Source organism: Bradysia coprophila, unplaced genomic scaffold (assembly GCF_014529535.1).
Source record: "Bradysia coprophila strain Holo2 unplaced genomic scaffold, BU_Bcop_v1 contig_50, whole genome shotgun sequence".
Classification (NCBI taxonomy): domain Eukaryota; kingdom Metazoa; phylum Arthropoda; class Insecta; order Diptera; family Sciaridae; genus Bradysia; species Bradysia coprophila.
Window position 1 is genome coordinate 207,334 of NW_023503751.1, and position 15,489 is coordinate 222,822.

The following is a 15,489-nucleotide window of genomic DNA, read 5'->3' on the forward strand; positions in this document are numbered from 1 at the left end:
ACACCAGCTGTTGTAAATGGTACACGAGAAATTCGTTTACTGACTGTGGAAAATTGTTTTCGATGTTTCATTGTCAGTTATCAGTTCTAACGTTGTTATATGACTTCGATGCGTTTAGTTCCCTCGTGAACTAAACGGTTCCCCTCGAGGAGCAATCAAAAAATGTTTTCATTGAATTTTACAATTTGCATTTGTATTCATCATAACTTTAACTAATAAATACATGCGTGATATCGGTCGTGGCTAGTCTTATCGTAATACATGCGTTTTCTTACTTAAAAATCATTTTTGAATGACATAAGTCATCGACCAATAATATGCTACTCCACCAGTGAAAACGTTTCACTCGAGTCATTGTCATCGATCTGATATACGGGGTTAGTTTGTTGTGCTGGTGTCATCACGGGTCACACACCACTTGTATTAGAAAACATACCGGAGTATGTAAAATAGGGTTCTGTTTGCGGTAAAGGGATCACAGTAGGCTTGTCACTATAAACGGAAACAAGAAAGCGTATGTTTAAGTCAAGAAAAAAACACAGAAAAATCGGTACAAAATGCCTCCTTACAGGTATGCCATCAATACGAGAAAAATTCAGCGGTACTTGTACTTGTATTGAACACAATAAAAATTTAAATTGATAAAAACACAAATTTTTCGATAACACAATTCCAACAAGAATTTAGCCGGCGTGTTTTAGAGGGACTGATTTTGTTGATAAAACTGAAATCAGCATGATAAGTAGGTAAAACTGTCTCTTTAAAGTATTGTTTTGGTACAAAGTGTAGATGACTCTGTATCGGCGGCATTATGAAATTTAAAATTTTCTACGAACAAGAGTAGGATAATATGGTAAGTGTGTGAATTGGATGAAAATGATTTCTGTAATTAGAAAACGTTTTTCGCGTATTATACAAAAATAGATATATGCAAAGGTTTTTTCTTTTCTTTTTTAGCGTGTGAAAGAAGAGATTTACATTGTCGGTTAACTAGATAGAAAAAAAACTCTCTGTCTCTCTGTATGGGATATTATTGTTCTATTTACACCCTGGACAGCATTCATCTTTTGCGTAATTTAAAAACCATTTTCCAGTATTCATGTTTATGTGAAAGTAATAACTGTGACAGTTGGGATCAAAAGTCGGTCTATTACATCTGTCAAAGTGACGTTTTAAACGTCAATTCAAAAAACTTTATCCAAATAATCATAAAATCGTTTTTTTTTCTATAACTCTATTCCACTGATAGAATTGAGGAAAAATATAGAAGTTCGTAACTATTTTGCATACAATTTTTGGTTTGACGTTTAAAACGTCACTTTGACAGATGGAACAGACCGACTTTTGATCCCAACTGTCACAACTGTTGTATAGCTATTATAGGGATGTGGGAAAGTAATAAAAAGGTTCGTACTGTATTTTATTGTTAAGAAACGGTATATTGTTCTCACTTTTCTACAGTATTATACCTATTGTGTATTTTCTTGTAAAAATTTGTTTGAAAATAAGGCACGACTATAGTTTTAGATTTATGATCTTATTTGACAATATAACTGAGGCGCCCATTTCTTGGTGATTTAAAAAGTTAAATACCTGTGGAATAGTTTACTGTACATGATTGTGTACAAAACACAATTTGGTAAGGGGTGCGCTCGTTACGTTTCTTATTGTATTTGGTAACAGGTGGCAATGAGTAAATTTAGAGTTTTTAACTTTTAATTGTATTGTCTCTCGAGTGTGGGAAATTGTGTATTTAAAAAAAGGACCCCTGTACGTACATTGTAAGTATATTCACCGCAGGGTGTTTATTTGTTTTGTATTCCGATTTAAAAGTCTTTAGCTTTTTAAAATCACGCAATATGAGTAGAAATTGTTGTGAATTAGGTTTACCTCTGTATATATTTGTACCAATTACATGATAGTAGAAAAAATGTCCTTTCTGGTGATATAAAAAGGAGTGTAGGATTGTGAGATGCCATCATAAGTTTTCAAACGTCAACACACCAGCAACGTAATGGCAGAAGAATGTAAGTATTTTTGTTTGGGTAAAATTATTTTAAAATAGAATCACGTTTTAATAATTTCTTTTTCGTTTTATTGAGGATATTTTATATCTCCTTTTCAACGGAGAGCTAATTATGCCCGAAATAATACTGGATGTGGTAAATGCTGACGAGGATAACACACTGGAAGTGTTACTTTCAACACCGCCGCCGACCCCTAGCCCGGCACCGTCATCAGTAGGCGGCGATGAGGAGAGCAGCGACGAGGAGAGCAGTGAGTACGACCCTTTCGAGGAGATACCTACCGATGACGATATCAAAATTTTTATGTCCGAGGTCAGTAGACCGATTTGAGATTTTAGGTCACTCGATGTTCCAAGAGCCTCAAGATGCGGCATCAAAATGTCATTTTGGAGTTTAGATCTTTGTGTCTCTTAAATTTCGTGCTTACGTAGACAATATCATCATAACGCATCGATTCAAAGAAAAAAGAATCTGTTTTCTAAAGTTCGGACCGGCAATAATCTAATCTAATGTAAGCAGTTGATGCTGGATCATTTTCCTATAACAATTTTTCGAAAATAAAAATTTGGATCAGTGCATGTTTACGAATTAAATTACCTGCGAAAAGATAAGGCCTATCGATTGCACAACATTTGATCATCAAACACTAAAGATTTTATATTAAAATATCCGAGTTTCGATTCAACTTTTACAAAACTCCATTTGCATCAAAGAACCATTTTGTGGTTTGTAAACATCAACAATGTTTCTGATTGATATACGTCAAAATGGTAGTGCTAAACGTACTAGATCAAATGGTGTCAAAAATGGTACGCTTTTTGTGAGCGCTAAAATTTTTAAAAGTTCATATTTGTAACTTCACGTGGAACGGGAAACTGATTGTTATATTTTGTCATTGATTCAATAAATTTAAGTTGCAGTAACGCACTATTTGGATTTTTCGAACATTGCAAACTTTCATATGTAAAAAATATCATATTGTTGTCACGTGACGATTGTGATTGTTTTTTGTCGCTATCTATTTTACTTTTGAGAAATGGTAAAGTGAAACATTTTCTTTGGGAAAAGTGAATTCATCCTTTTACAAATTGTTACAGTGAAACTGTTTCTCCGAATTTATTTAATTTACGCCCTCAAAAATCTTTTGCGACTTTCGAACGGATCTTAAATAAATGATTACCAAACATACGTTACCCGTTATACATTAGTGTAAAAATTCTTGCAAAGAAAGAGTTACAGTCCGTTTTATTATTTCGGAACACATTTGAGATATTTTAGAGTTTTAAAAGTCATCGATTTCATGGCATCGGCCTATAACAGAAGATGCGTCCGTTTCACACTTTCTCGCAGGCGCACTTTTTATTTTGAATTTGAATTTTTCGTCATTTTAATTTTTTTGTTGTTTTGCTACGCAAAGTGTTTAATTTCCGGTTTTAATATTTTATTTTATAATTTGGAGGTTCGATACTCTAATTTGAGACTGTGCGAATAACAGAATTAATATAAATAACTTATTTTGAAGTTTTATCAGATTTTGTCGTAAATTTTTCATAGATGAATAGTATTAGTATAGTTCTTCGGTAACGCGTGACATTTATTGACATTTTCAAGGTTATACACACGTTACAAGGCAGCGTTAATGTATAGAAGCACGACTAACCTTTACCCTACTGATTAAAATTTTTCAGATTTGGTAATTCAAAGAATTTACGACACATTTGTCGATTCAATACTAAGAACACACATTCTTATTCTACGGACTATAAAGGACCGTTCAGTGTGTGTGGCTTCTATTGAGACCATTTATGGAAGAAAATCAAAGCCTAGCTTAGAAGTTTCTTGAATTAAATTTAATCGTGAAAGGTAAGTTTATCAATGGCGGTAAACTCTGACATTTGTTTCAACTAAAACTAAAATCATTTTAGACGAAGAGGAAAGTCTTATTAGAATAATTTAGATGCTAATACTTTGGAATATCGCATAAAAAAATCTTCGTAAAGGTTAATACAAACATTCGAAAATTTTCTGACGAAATGCCTAAAGCTGGGTTATGAAACAAAAGCTCTAGATTCATCGAAATTCAAAGGAAAAGGAAGAGCCAATATGCCGTAATTTGTAAGAAAAAACATGTAAAAGAGACAAAAAGAACTGTTCGAAGTTTTATGAAGTACTTTATGAAGTTCCAATATTCAGCTCAAATGAGAAAAAATATTTTCATTCAGGCGGAAAAAAACTTCACATTCCCTCACCAGGTAGAGAGCCACAACAACAACTTTTTCTCTCACCTTTTCTTCTACTTTTCGTTACAGTGGCATCACTTTTCGTTTCCAGTGACATCAATTTTCGTACCCACTCATGTCATTTTCGGACGTTTTCACCACCTGGGTCAAAAACAAAACTTTTCATACCTAGGACCAAAAAAGTGCGACTTCATCGCACTTTTTCTCCGTCTGATAATATACTATATCGACACAAAACATGTTTTCCACACAGAACATGTTTTTCCATGTGAAACACATTTCTTATCTGAACCATGTTTCCCATTTGAAACATGTTTTCTATCTGAAATATGTTTCCCATCAGAAGCATGTTTCGAATCTGAAACATGTTTTATATCTGAAAAATGTTTGACATTTTAAACATGTTTTCCATTTGGAACATGTTACTTATCTGAAACATGTTCCTTATCTTAAACATGTTCTTATCTTAAACATGTTCCTTGTCTGAAACACGTTCCTCATCTGAAACATGTTCTTATCTTAAACATGTTCCTTGCCTGAAACATGTTCCTTACCTGAAACATGTTCCTTATCTGAAACATGTTCCTCATCTGAAACATGTTCTTATCTTAAACATGTTCCTTGTCTGAAACACGTTCCTTATCTGAAACATGTTCTTATCTGAAACATGTTTTCTACCTAAAATATGTTTACTATCAGAAAAATGTTTTCCGTTTGAAACATGTTCTCCATTTGGAACATGTTTTCAATTTGAAACATTCTTTTCATCTGAAATATGTTTTCTATCTGAAATATGTTTCCCATCTGAAATATGTTTTCCATCTGAAGCATGCTATCCATGCGAAACATATTTTCCATGCAAAAAAATATCTTCTAAAAACAACGAATACACTATCTTTAGTCGTATTGTTAACGATAATAAACAAACCACTGTTGCTACTTTCATCTACAACTGATTATAAAATTAACTGACTTTCCCTGTTTACATGGACCAGACTGTCAAACAGCTGAATCGAAATAGTCCACAAAATTGAAAGTCGCGCGGCCACTATACCAAAAAATTAAAAGTCGGCCACTATACGACAAAAATCTGATAAAACTTTTAAAAAAAGCAGGCGCGCCGACTTCTAGGTGGCGTTGGGTGCTAGAGCACCCAACAACCAAAATTGTTTGTTCCACAGCACCCAACGCTCGAAACAAAAGTTCATAGAAATCTGAACTTGAGCATCCAACACTCAATACGAAAGTCGGCGAAAACCTGAAAAAAAGTTACTTATTTCTATTGATTCTTTTATTTGCCCGGACGTAAATTACAGTATTGAGCCTCCAAATTATAAAATAAAATAATAAAACCTAAAATTGAACACTTTCTGTAGCAAAACAACGAAAAATTGAAAAAGATGAAAAATTCAAATTCAAAATAAAAAGTGCGCCTGAGAAAAAGGCTGCAACCCGAAATTTCATTCATAAAATTAAAATTATTTTTGCATCTGTCACTTTTACGTTGCTATGTAAATCCACAGTTAGAGGTGTAAATTATGGAGAGGTTATTCAAAGAAAGATAAGCGAGTGACACACAACATCTGATGATAATTATTGCTCATTCTAACTGTGGATTTACATAGCAACGTAAAAGTGACAGATGCAAAAATTTTCTCATACGGCAACTCGAAATTTCATTCATAATTTTAATTTTATGAATGAAATTTCGGGTTGCAGTATTTAAAAAACATTGCATCTGTCACTTTTACGTTGCTATGTAAATCCACGGTTATACAAATAATTCACCTACCGAGATGATCGTCGTTCGTTATTATGTAGAATCATGAAAGATCCTATATAAAAATTAGAGGAGGATTAATTTTGAATAAATGTTCAAACGCAATCTTTGATTCCAACAGATTATACAGACTGCAGTTTTTGCACTGAGTCAGTAATACAAGAATATCTGTAGTCTGTATAAAAGTTTTTACAAGCAATTTATCTGTTAAATAAAAAAAAACCTAGGTGGATGGTTAAGCAGCTTTAGCTGCTTCGGATGTATCTCCCTTTGAGTTTACCACAGTGTTTGGATCATGAGCAGCGAGTAAGATATATAAGAGACTAGTTTTTTTGTTAGAATAATTGGTAATGATTTGTTATAATTTAGAAATGTAATGTGGAGTATTATTATTTTTGATTATTTACAGCCTGAAGAAGCTCTGAATTAGGAGAGTGAAATATTGCAAACAATTTTGTTTTTCTCTTGTTGTTTATGCCGCGATAGTCCACGTAAACAAACGAACATTATATGGGTCCCTTATCGACTACAAATATTACATAGATTACATCAGCACAGCTGAAGTGGTGGTCACCGACTTCCAAGTAATTGCAAAATAATCCCTGGAAGTCGGTGAACCCTCGGTAGCACTTTCGAATGTATTTACTTGTTTCAAAAAAAAGAAGGAAAATTCATACAAAAAACAAATCCGCGTAGCTCCCATTTGATCTAATCATTTTGTGGTACGAATCACTGATATCAGTCTTAGTGCGCATTGTATCGGGATGATTTTCCCCCAAAATGATTTTCAGCTTTTCTAAAACCTCTTCGTACAGTTGAAGCGCGTGCGAATGATTGCCCAAATTGCTGTACGAATAGGCGATATCATACTTGGTACGAATTGTATCGAGATGATCTTCCCCCAAAACGATTTTCCGCTTTTCTAAAACCTCTTCGTACAGTTGAAGCGCTTGCGAATGATTTTTCAAATTGCTGTACGAATTGGCTACTTTATTCTTGGTACGAATTATATCGGGATGATCTTCCCCCAAAACGATTTTCTGCTTTTCTAATACCTCTTCGTACAGTTGAAGCGCTTGCGAATGATTTTTCAAATTGCTGTACGAATTGGCTACTTTATTCTTGGTACGAATTATATCGGGATGATCTTCCCCCAAACTGATTTTCTGCTTTTCTAAAACTTCTTCGTACAGTTGAAGCGCTTGCGAATGATTTTTCAAATTGCTGTACGAATAGGCGATATCATACTTGGTACGAATTGTATCGGGATGATCTTCCCCCAAAACGATTTTCTGCTTTTCTAAAACCTCTTCGTACAGTTGAAGCGCTTGCGAATGATTTTTCAAATTGCTGTACGAATTGGCTACTTTATTCTTGGTACGAATTATATCGGGATGATCTTCCCCCAAAACGATTTTCTGCTTTTCTAAAACTTCTTCGTACAGTTGAAGCGCTTGCGAATGATTTTTCAAATTGCTGTACGAATAGGCGATATCATACTTGGTACGAATTGTATCGGGATGATCTTCCCCCAAAACGATTTTCTGCTTTTCTAAAACCTCTTCGTACAGTTGAAGCGCTTGCGAATGATTTTTCAAATTGCTGTACGAATTGGCTACTTTATTCTTGGTACGAATTATATCGGGATGATCTTCCCCCAAAACGATTTTCTGCTTTTCTAATACCTCTTCGTACAGTTGAAGCGCTTGCGAATGATTTTTCAAATTGCTGTACGAATTGGCTACTTTATTCTTGGTACGAATTATATCGGGATGATCTTCCCCCAAAACGATTTTCTGCTTTTCTAAAACTTCTTCGTACAGTTGAAGCGCTTGCGAATGATTTTTCAAATTGCTGTACGAATTGGCTACTTTATTCTTGGTACGAATTATATCGGGATGATCTTCCCCCAAAACGATTTTCTGCTTTTCTAATACCTCTTCGTACAGTTGAAGCGCTTGCGAATAATTGCCCAAATTGCTGTACGAATTGGCTACTTTATTCTTGGTACGAATTATATCGGGATGATCTTCCCCCAAAACGATTTTCTGCTTTTCTAAAACCTCTTCGTACAGTTGAAGCGCTTGCGAATGATTTTTCAAATTGCTGTACGAATTGGCTACTTTATTCTTGGTACGAATTGTATCGGGATGATCTTCCCCCAAACTGATTTTCTGCTTTTCTAAAACTTCTTCGTACAGTTCAAGCGCGTGCGAATGATTGCCCAAATTGCTGTACGAATTGGCTACTTTATTCTTGGTACGAATTATATCGGGATGATCTTCCTCCAAAACGATTTTCTGCTTTTCTAAAACCTCTTCGTACAGTTGAAGCGCTTGCGAATGATTTTTCAAATTGCTGTACGAATTGGCTACTTTATTCTTGGTACGAATTATATCGGGATGATCTTCCTCCAAAACGATTTTCTGCTTTTCTAAAACCTCTTCGTACAGTTGAAGCGCTTGCGAATGATTTTTCAAATTGCTGTACGAATTGGCTACTTTATTCTTGGTACGAATTGTATCGGGATGATCTTCCCCCAAACTGATTTTCTGCTTTTCTAAAACTTTTTCGTACAGTTCAAGCGCGTGCGAATGATTGCCCAAATTGCTGTACGAAACGGCGATATTATGCTTGGTACGAATTGTATCGGGATGATCTTCCCCCAAAACAATTTTCCACTTTTCTAAAACCTCTTCGTACAGTTGATGCGCGTGCGAATGATTGCCCAAACTCCTGTACGAAGTAGCTACGTTATGCTTGGTACGAATTGTACCGGGATGATCTTCCCCCAAAACGATTTTCTGCTTTTCTAATACCTCTTCGTACAGTTGAAGCGCTTGCGAATGATTTTTCAAATTGCTGTACGAATTGGCTATTTTATTCTTGGTACGAATTATATCGGGATGATCTTCCTCCATAACGATTTTCTGCTTTTCTAAAACCTCTTCGTACAGTTGAAGCGCTTGTGAATATTTGCCCAAATTGCTGTACGAAACGGCGATATTATACTTGGTATGAATTATATCGGGATGATCTTCCTCCAAAACGATTTTCTGCTTTTCTAAAACTTTTTCGTACAGTTCAAGCACGTGCGAATGATTGCCCAAATTGCTGTACGAAACGGCGATATTATGCTTGGTACGAATTGTATCGGGATGATCTTCCCCCAAAACAATTTTCCACTTTTCTAAAACCTCTTCGTACAGTTGATGCGCGTGCGAATGATTGCCCAAATTGCTGTACGAATAGGCGATATCATACTTGGTACGAATTGTATCGGGATGATCTTCCTCCATAACGATTTTCTGCTTTTCTAAAACCTCTTCGTACAGTTGAAGCGCTTGTGAATATTTGCCCAAATTGCTGTACGAAACGGCGATATTATACTTGGTATGAATTATATCGGGATGATCTTCCTCCATAACGATTTTCTGCTTTTCTAAAACCTCTTCGTACAGTTGAAGCGCTTGTGAATATTCGCCCAAATTGTTGTACGAAACGGCGATATTATACTTGGTATGAATTATATCGGGATGATCTTCCTCCAAAACGATTTTCTGCTTTTCTAAAACCTCTTCGTACAGTTGAAGCGCTTGTGAATATTTGCCCAAATTGCTGTACGAAACGGCGATATTATACTTGGTATGAATTATATCGGGATGATCTTCCTCCAAAACGATTTTCTGCTTTTCTAAAACTTTTTCGTACAGTTCAAGCGCGTGCGAATGATTGCCCAAATTGCTGTACGAAACGGCGATATTATGCTTGGTACGAATTGTATCGGGATGATCTTCCCCCAAAACAATTTTCCACTTTTCTAAAACCTCTTCGTACAGTTGATGCGCGTGCGAATGATTGCCCAAACTCCTGTACGAAGTAGCTACGTTATGCTTGGTACGAATTGTACCGGGATGATCTTCCCCCAAAACGATTTTCTGCTTTTCTAATACCTCTTCGTACAGTTGAAGCGCTTGCGAATGATTTTTCAAATTGCTGTACGAATTGGCTATTTTATTCTTGGTACGAATTATATCGGGATGATCTTCCTCCATAACGATTTTCTGCTTTTCTAAAACCTCTTCGTACAGTTGAAGCGCTTGTGAATATTTGCCCAAATTGCTGTACGAAACGGCGATATTATACTTGGTATGAATTATATCGGGATGATCTTCCTCCAAAACGATTTTCTGCTTTTCTAAAACTTTTTCGTACAGTTCAAGCACGTGCGAATGATTGCCCAAATTGCTGTACGAAACGGCGATATTATGCTTGGTACGAATTGTATCGGGATGATCTTCCCCCAAAACGATTTTCTGCTTTTCTAAAACCTCTTCGTACAGTTGCAGCGCGTGTGAATGTTTGCCCAAACAGCTGTACGAACCGGCGATATTATGCTTGGTATTAATTGTATCGGGATGATCTTCACCCAAAACGATTTTCCGCTTTTCTAACACCTTTTCGAAAAGTTGAAGCGCTTCCGAATATTGGCCCAACCTGATGTGCGAAGCAGCAATGTTAGACTGAAGCAGTATCGTGCTTTTATGATTCTTTCCCAGTATCGCTGTAAATTGTTCATTGATTTCAGCTCCAAAGCTGAAGGCCCGCAGGTATTTTCCTGTTTCATCTAATTTTTGTAAAATCATCGAAGGATACTTATCGAATTTGATGACGAGTTCCCTGAATCCGAGTGCGCATCGGTAGACTGAGATCCCATGCTCAAGATAAAGTTTTAATTTTTCGTTTTCTTCCATTTTCGAAATCAGGTCAAGGCCGTCTCTTAGTATTTGTTCTGATCGTTGTTCAGTTGTGAGTTGAATTTTAATTACTTCCTGAACTAATTTATGAATGCTCAAGACTCTCTGGTTTTCGTAGTCGTCTACCATCGAGTAGTTTATGATAAGCCGTACAGCGGATTTCACTTGTCTCTCATTTAGGTCCGGCTCATCGGATAAGCCATCCAGGTTGAAGAAGATTGCTCGCATGATTTGTGCGTTGTCAAAATAGGCCATTATGTGCAGAATTCGAAGCGCAAGTTCTCCGTCTGGTTCACATTTCCTGATAGCATTCATCGTAATCTGCCACGTTGTCAAAGTTGTCTCTTTGTATTGATGGAAAATATCTTTCTGGAAGAAAACGGAGCTTAGCATTTGCTCTCGGCACTTGTTGAAATCGGCGATGTAGTTGCAAATCTTGTAATTTCCGTCTTGTTTTTGGTGATATTTTATGTGAGCGGTTGCTTGACGCAGAGCCAACGGTAAGTGGTTCAACGTGGCCGCCAATGCCTTCATATATTCCAGTGTTTCTTTGTCTAATTTCGTTGAAATATATTCGAGAGCTACTTCAGGACTAAAAACATCCAATTTTCTAAAATTCACTGACTCGCTGAACTCTTGAATGCGAGACGTTATGAGAATGTGAGGTTTCACATCAACTGCAACAATGTCGAGTACAATTGCGACGGTATCGACACTGTCGACATTGTCGAAAACAAGCAAAGTTTTCGACGTTGAAAGTCTGTTGAATATCATGTGAATTATGCTACGAAAATCCCTTTCTTTGCCATCAACGTTTAGTGATAAATCCAGTTCGGATTCTGCTAGTGTTTTAAACTCTCTCTCAATTGATTCACTGCCTTGTGAGTTGATCCAAACGACGTTGCGATAGTAATCTTTGTTCTCCTCTATAAATTGCTTGACGAGCTGTGTCTTTCCAATTCCGCCCAATCCCGAAACGACCATTATGGATGGATCTTGAATGCAAAGTTTTTCTTTCAAAAAACTTAATTCCTCCTTGCGTCCAGTAAAATCGTCAACCGGAGGTCGATATTGGAAACGGATTGGAGGTAGCTCGCTCTTTGAAGGTACACTGAAAAAAGAATTTTGATTTTGATTTTGTTGCTGTAGAATTGTGTGAGTGTGACTGAGTCAAAGAATTTCTACGAAAACAAGGCATTGCTGGGGTCAAAAAAAGGCAAAATTTAATTGCATAATCGTTCGATTTCACACCCTCCTTTTTGTCGGTCTGCTGTGCCAGTTAGCAACCAAAAAAAGTCTGAAAAATCGCTCAAAACTGTGAACTTCTACAACTGTAAAGATTGTAAACCATGTGAGAGAATTGTGGAGTAACAATTGATAAATTTGTAGGACGCCCCAAACAACTATCTCAATAATGCCAAAAGTTCATTAGGGATTAAAAAAACGGAGTGACTAATTGCACCCGGGTGCAAATAGCCACAATTGTGTTGTTATCAATGAATTATTTTTGTTACAGCCCTGATGATGTTCTTGAATTAAGAATGAAATATATTGGCAAAAACTAAGAAATTTGTCTTTTGATTGAGCTATTCCGACAATCTAAATATAAAATGATAATTACAAAGTTACTGATCAGTGGGAAGTGTAGTTTGTGTTACATTTGAAAGGAACGTCGTACGGGGCTTCGTAATTGCGCTATGCGCAATTTTTAAGTCGTACACATTTCATAAGAATTTTACTTTACCGACGTTTATGGCCGCAGTAGGCTTACGGTAAGAGTAGGGCGACGGACGAACTAGGGTCACGTGTGCAATGGATGTACGGGTTTGTACGTGGCTCAGTCGCAGCAAACAATCCGACTGTTCTGACGGCTCGTTTCTTGTTGCAAATGACTCAAGAAGGTCCACTGAATCATTTAACGCATTTTAAAAATCGCCGATGCCTTGTTTTTAAGTTGTTTGAAGTTTTGGCAAATTGACTCTTAATTCCATTCTCTACCAACCAATTTTTTAGCCCCGTACGAAGTACTGGGGGCTTATAAGATTAATATGCCGTTTGTAACATGTTGAATTGGAAGCAGACGGTAAGGGCAAAGCATTTGTCTATGTTCATAGATAACGAATCAGCAATAAAAAAAATGTCCGTCTGTCCGTCTGTCCGTGACCCCTCTAGCTTGAGTAAATCACAACCTTTTTTCAAAATTCTTTTTTCCCCCGATTGGTATCGACAAAATTAAGGTCAAGTTCGAAAATGGGCATGGTAGGGTCGTCCCTTCCAGAGCTAGGGCCCTATAGGTGTTTTTCAGTCTTTCGACGATATCTACCGAAATACGCACGCAATAGCTGCTTGTGATATATCAAATGAAAGGTATTGACGAGTAGAACAAAGTTGCTGAAACAAAAGTTTTTTTGGGTAAGATGCAACGTGGGCTTGTTGGGAGGGCTCAAAGGTCGTTACTCGGCCCTAAGTGTTTTTTGCGCATAAATCGAGTAAATCTCATCCGATTTTGCTAGTTTTTGTTTCATTTGAGAGATAATTGAATGACGAATAGAATGATGGCAAAAAAAGTTTCAAATTTGGGCCCTTGCACTAAGGCCGCTACTCGGCCCTAAGTGCTTTTTGCACGTAAATCGAGTAAATCTCAACCGATTTTGCTAATTTTTGTTTTATTTGAGAGGTAATTGAATACCCAATGGAAAGTTGGCAAAAAAATTTGGGTTTCTAAAATAATGTCGTAAATTGTTGGTTTTATTTGAGAGGTACTTCGTACGGGCTTTCGTAATTGTGCTATGCGCAATTTTAAAAATGAACACTTTCAGTAAATTTGACCATGCCCAACTTGACTTGCATTTTGGTAACAGACGCATTAGAGGGTTGTAGACGTATTAGGGTACCACTTTGGTAGTCAACTACCACTTTGGTAGTCACCTACCAAATACTCGATTTATAAATAGACCAGCAGGCCGAATAATTTCGTCAGTCGGTGTGCGTCTCTCGAGTAAGAAACATCTTTGCTGCTTTATAGTTTGGGGGTCTAACTACCAACAACTACCAAACTTTCAAATTGCAATGTCTGCTATGAGCGATCGGTTACCAGATAACAAATAATAATTGATATGCCTGGTGTTGGTTTGCTCATAGTAGCGTTGCAATACTAACTTTTATCAATCACATTTGATTTGTGACACAGACGGACGGACAGACGGACGGACGGATGAAGTGCCCACAATAGGTCTTTTTTCCTTTGGAAGAAAGACCTAAAAACCCTTAATGGGTAAATGTGACCGAAGTCCTTTTGTCTCACTTTACAAAATATGTGATATCGTTGTGGGTTACGCAATCTGCGTCTGTACACAAGAATTGGAACAACAACATGTTTGACTTGCGAAAACAAGAGGCAGATTTATTTCCGAACCTGTTTTTCTCTATAGTCGAAGAAATTTAGTTTTCGGGTTTTCCAAAGGTATTAATCTTATTTAACCCACACTTTATCCCACAACAATGGAATCCACAAATTTAAATTTAGTTAACACAACGGTCACAATGACGGCGCTGCAGTCACGATTTCAAAATGTGATATAGGGTGGCTAATTAAATTTTGGTTTTAGCTACATTTTCTCTTGGTTTTTAATTATTACATCAGGCTTCTAAATTAAGAGTACCTTTATGCAATATAAACCGTTTGAGTTTGAAAAAAGATGTTTTGTATCAGTGAACGATATAGGAAAGCGTTCAGTACGTCTCAACATACAAAAGAACGTAAAATATAATTGTACATTTAGCCACCCTACGTCCGTCATCGCTTCTATTGTCTTCAAAAACATATTGTGTGCTTGTCATGATATGTATCAGACGTTTGTTTATTTATGTGTCTCATCTAAAATGCTGGCCAGTAAAATTTTGATCATTAAATTCAACGGCCAAATTGATCTAAATGTTAAAATAATTGTGAATAATAGTGAAGTTAATGTGGTTTTGTTTTCTCTTCATAAAGGAATTTGCATCAGTTCGATGTAAAGTGCGGAGCACCATTAGAAAAAAAAACTTGTCGCTGAAGAATGATCAAAAAGTTGCTGGACGCAGTAGCTACAATTAATGCTTTGCAGGATATAGAATAAAAATTAGAGAAACACCAAGAGCCGTCCATTTGAAATCTTCACAATCATCATTTCAACTAAAGGCTTTTTTTTAAACGAAACGCAGATTCGGAACATTCTTTTTCGCCAAATTACAATTTGGCATAGGAAATAAATTCAACTCTTTGTATAAGTGAAGCTCATGATTGAGATAAGTGATAAGTGAGCTCAATCATGAAAACAGAATCTGGTCAGGAATAAGATAAGAATATGAATATATGACGAACTTCAAAGTTCCTGATTTATAATCCTGAGATGCCTGCTCATGCAATTATGCGATTTACGATTTCCAAAGAATTTTAATATCAACTTTTAGACAAAATAACAATTTCCAAGTCTGTTTTCTATTTGATTTATTTGATGTATTTCCGACCTCGTTCTAGGGTAATAAAATTTTCTGTGGATTATTTGTAACTTCATGAAAATATTAAGATGGAAAACCTCAGAAACATTCACATAAAAATTATGCTTTCCTAACTAATGTTGAAATAGCCTTTTTGCACTCATTAGGAACTTAGGAAAATAACTACTGGGCAGTCGAGACGGTTT

The 15,489-nt window shown here is 36.2% G+C and overlaps 1 protein-coding gene and 1 long non-coding RNA gene across 2 annotated transcripts; both read right to left on the reverse strand.

Annotated features, from left to right (window-relative positions):
• Nucleotides 1–6,703: 6,703 nt before the first annotated feature.
• Nucleotides 6,704–11,884, reverse strand: LOC119082872 (tetratricopeptide repeat protein 28-like). The gene is made up of 3 exons (XM_037192534.1): nucleotides 10,127–11,884; nucleotides 8,993–9,874; nucleotides 6,704–7,606 (listed from the first exon to the last, which is right to left on the reverse strand). Exons 1-3 carry the CDS (start codon nucleotides 11,786–11,788, stop codon nucleotides 6,719–6,721), a joined length of 3,432 nt encoding a protein of 1,143 aa, XP_037048429.1. The 5' UTR covers nucleotides 11,789–11,884; the 3' UTR covers nucleotides 6,704–6,718.
• A 437-nt stretch (nucleotides 11,885–12,321) lies between these two features.
• Nucleotides 12,322–15,074, reverse strand: LOC119082873. Its single transcript, XR_005088732.1, has 3 exons — nucleotides 15,063–15,074; nucleotides 12,637–12,640; nucleotides 12,322–12,365 (listed from the first exon to the last, which is right to left on the reverse strand). It is a non-coding gene; the product is annotated as an uncharacterized LOC119082873 (long non-coding RNA).
• Between the last annotated feature and the right edge of the window lie 415 nt (nucleotides 15,075–15,489).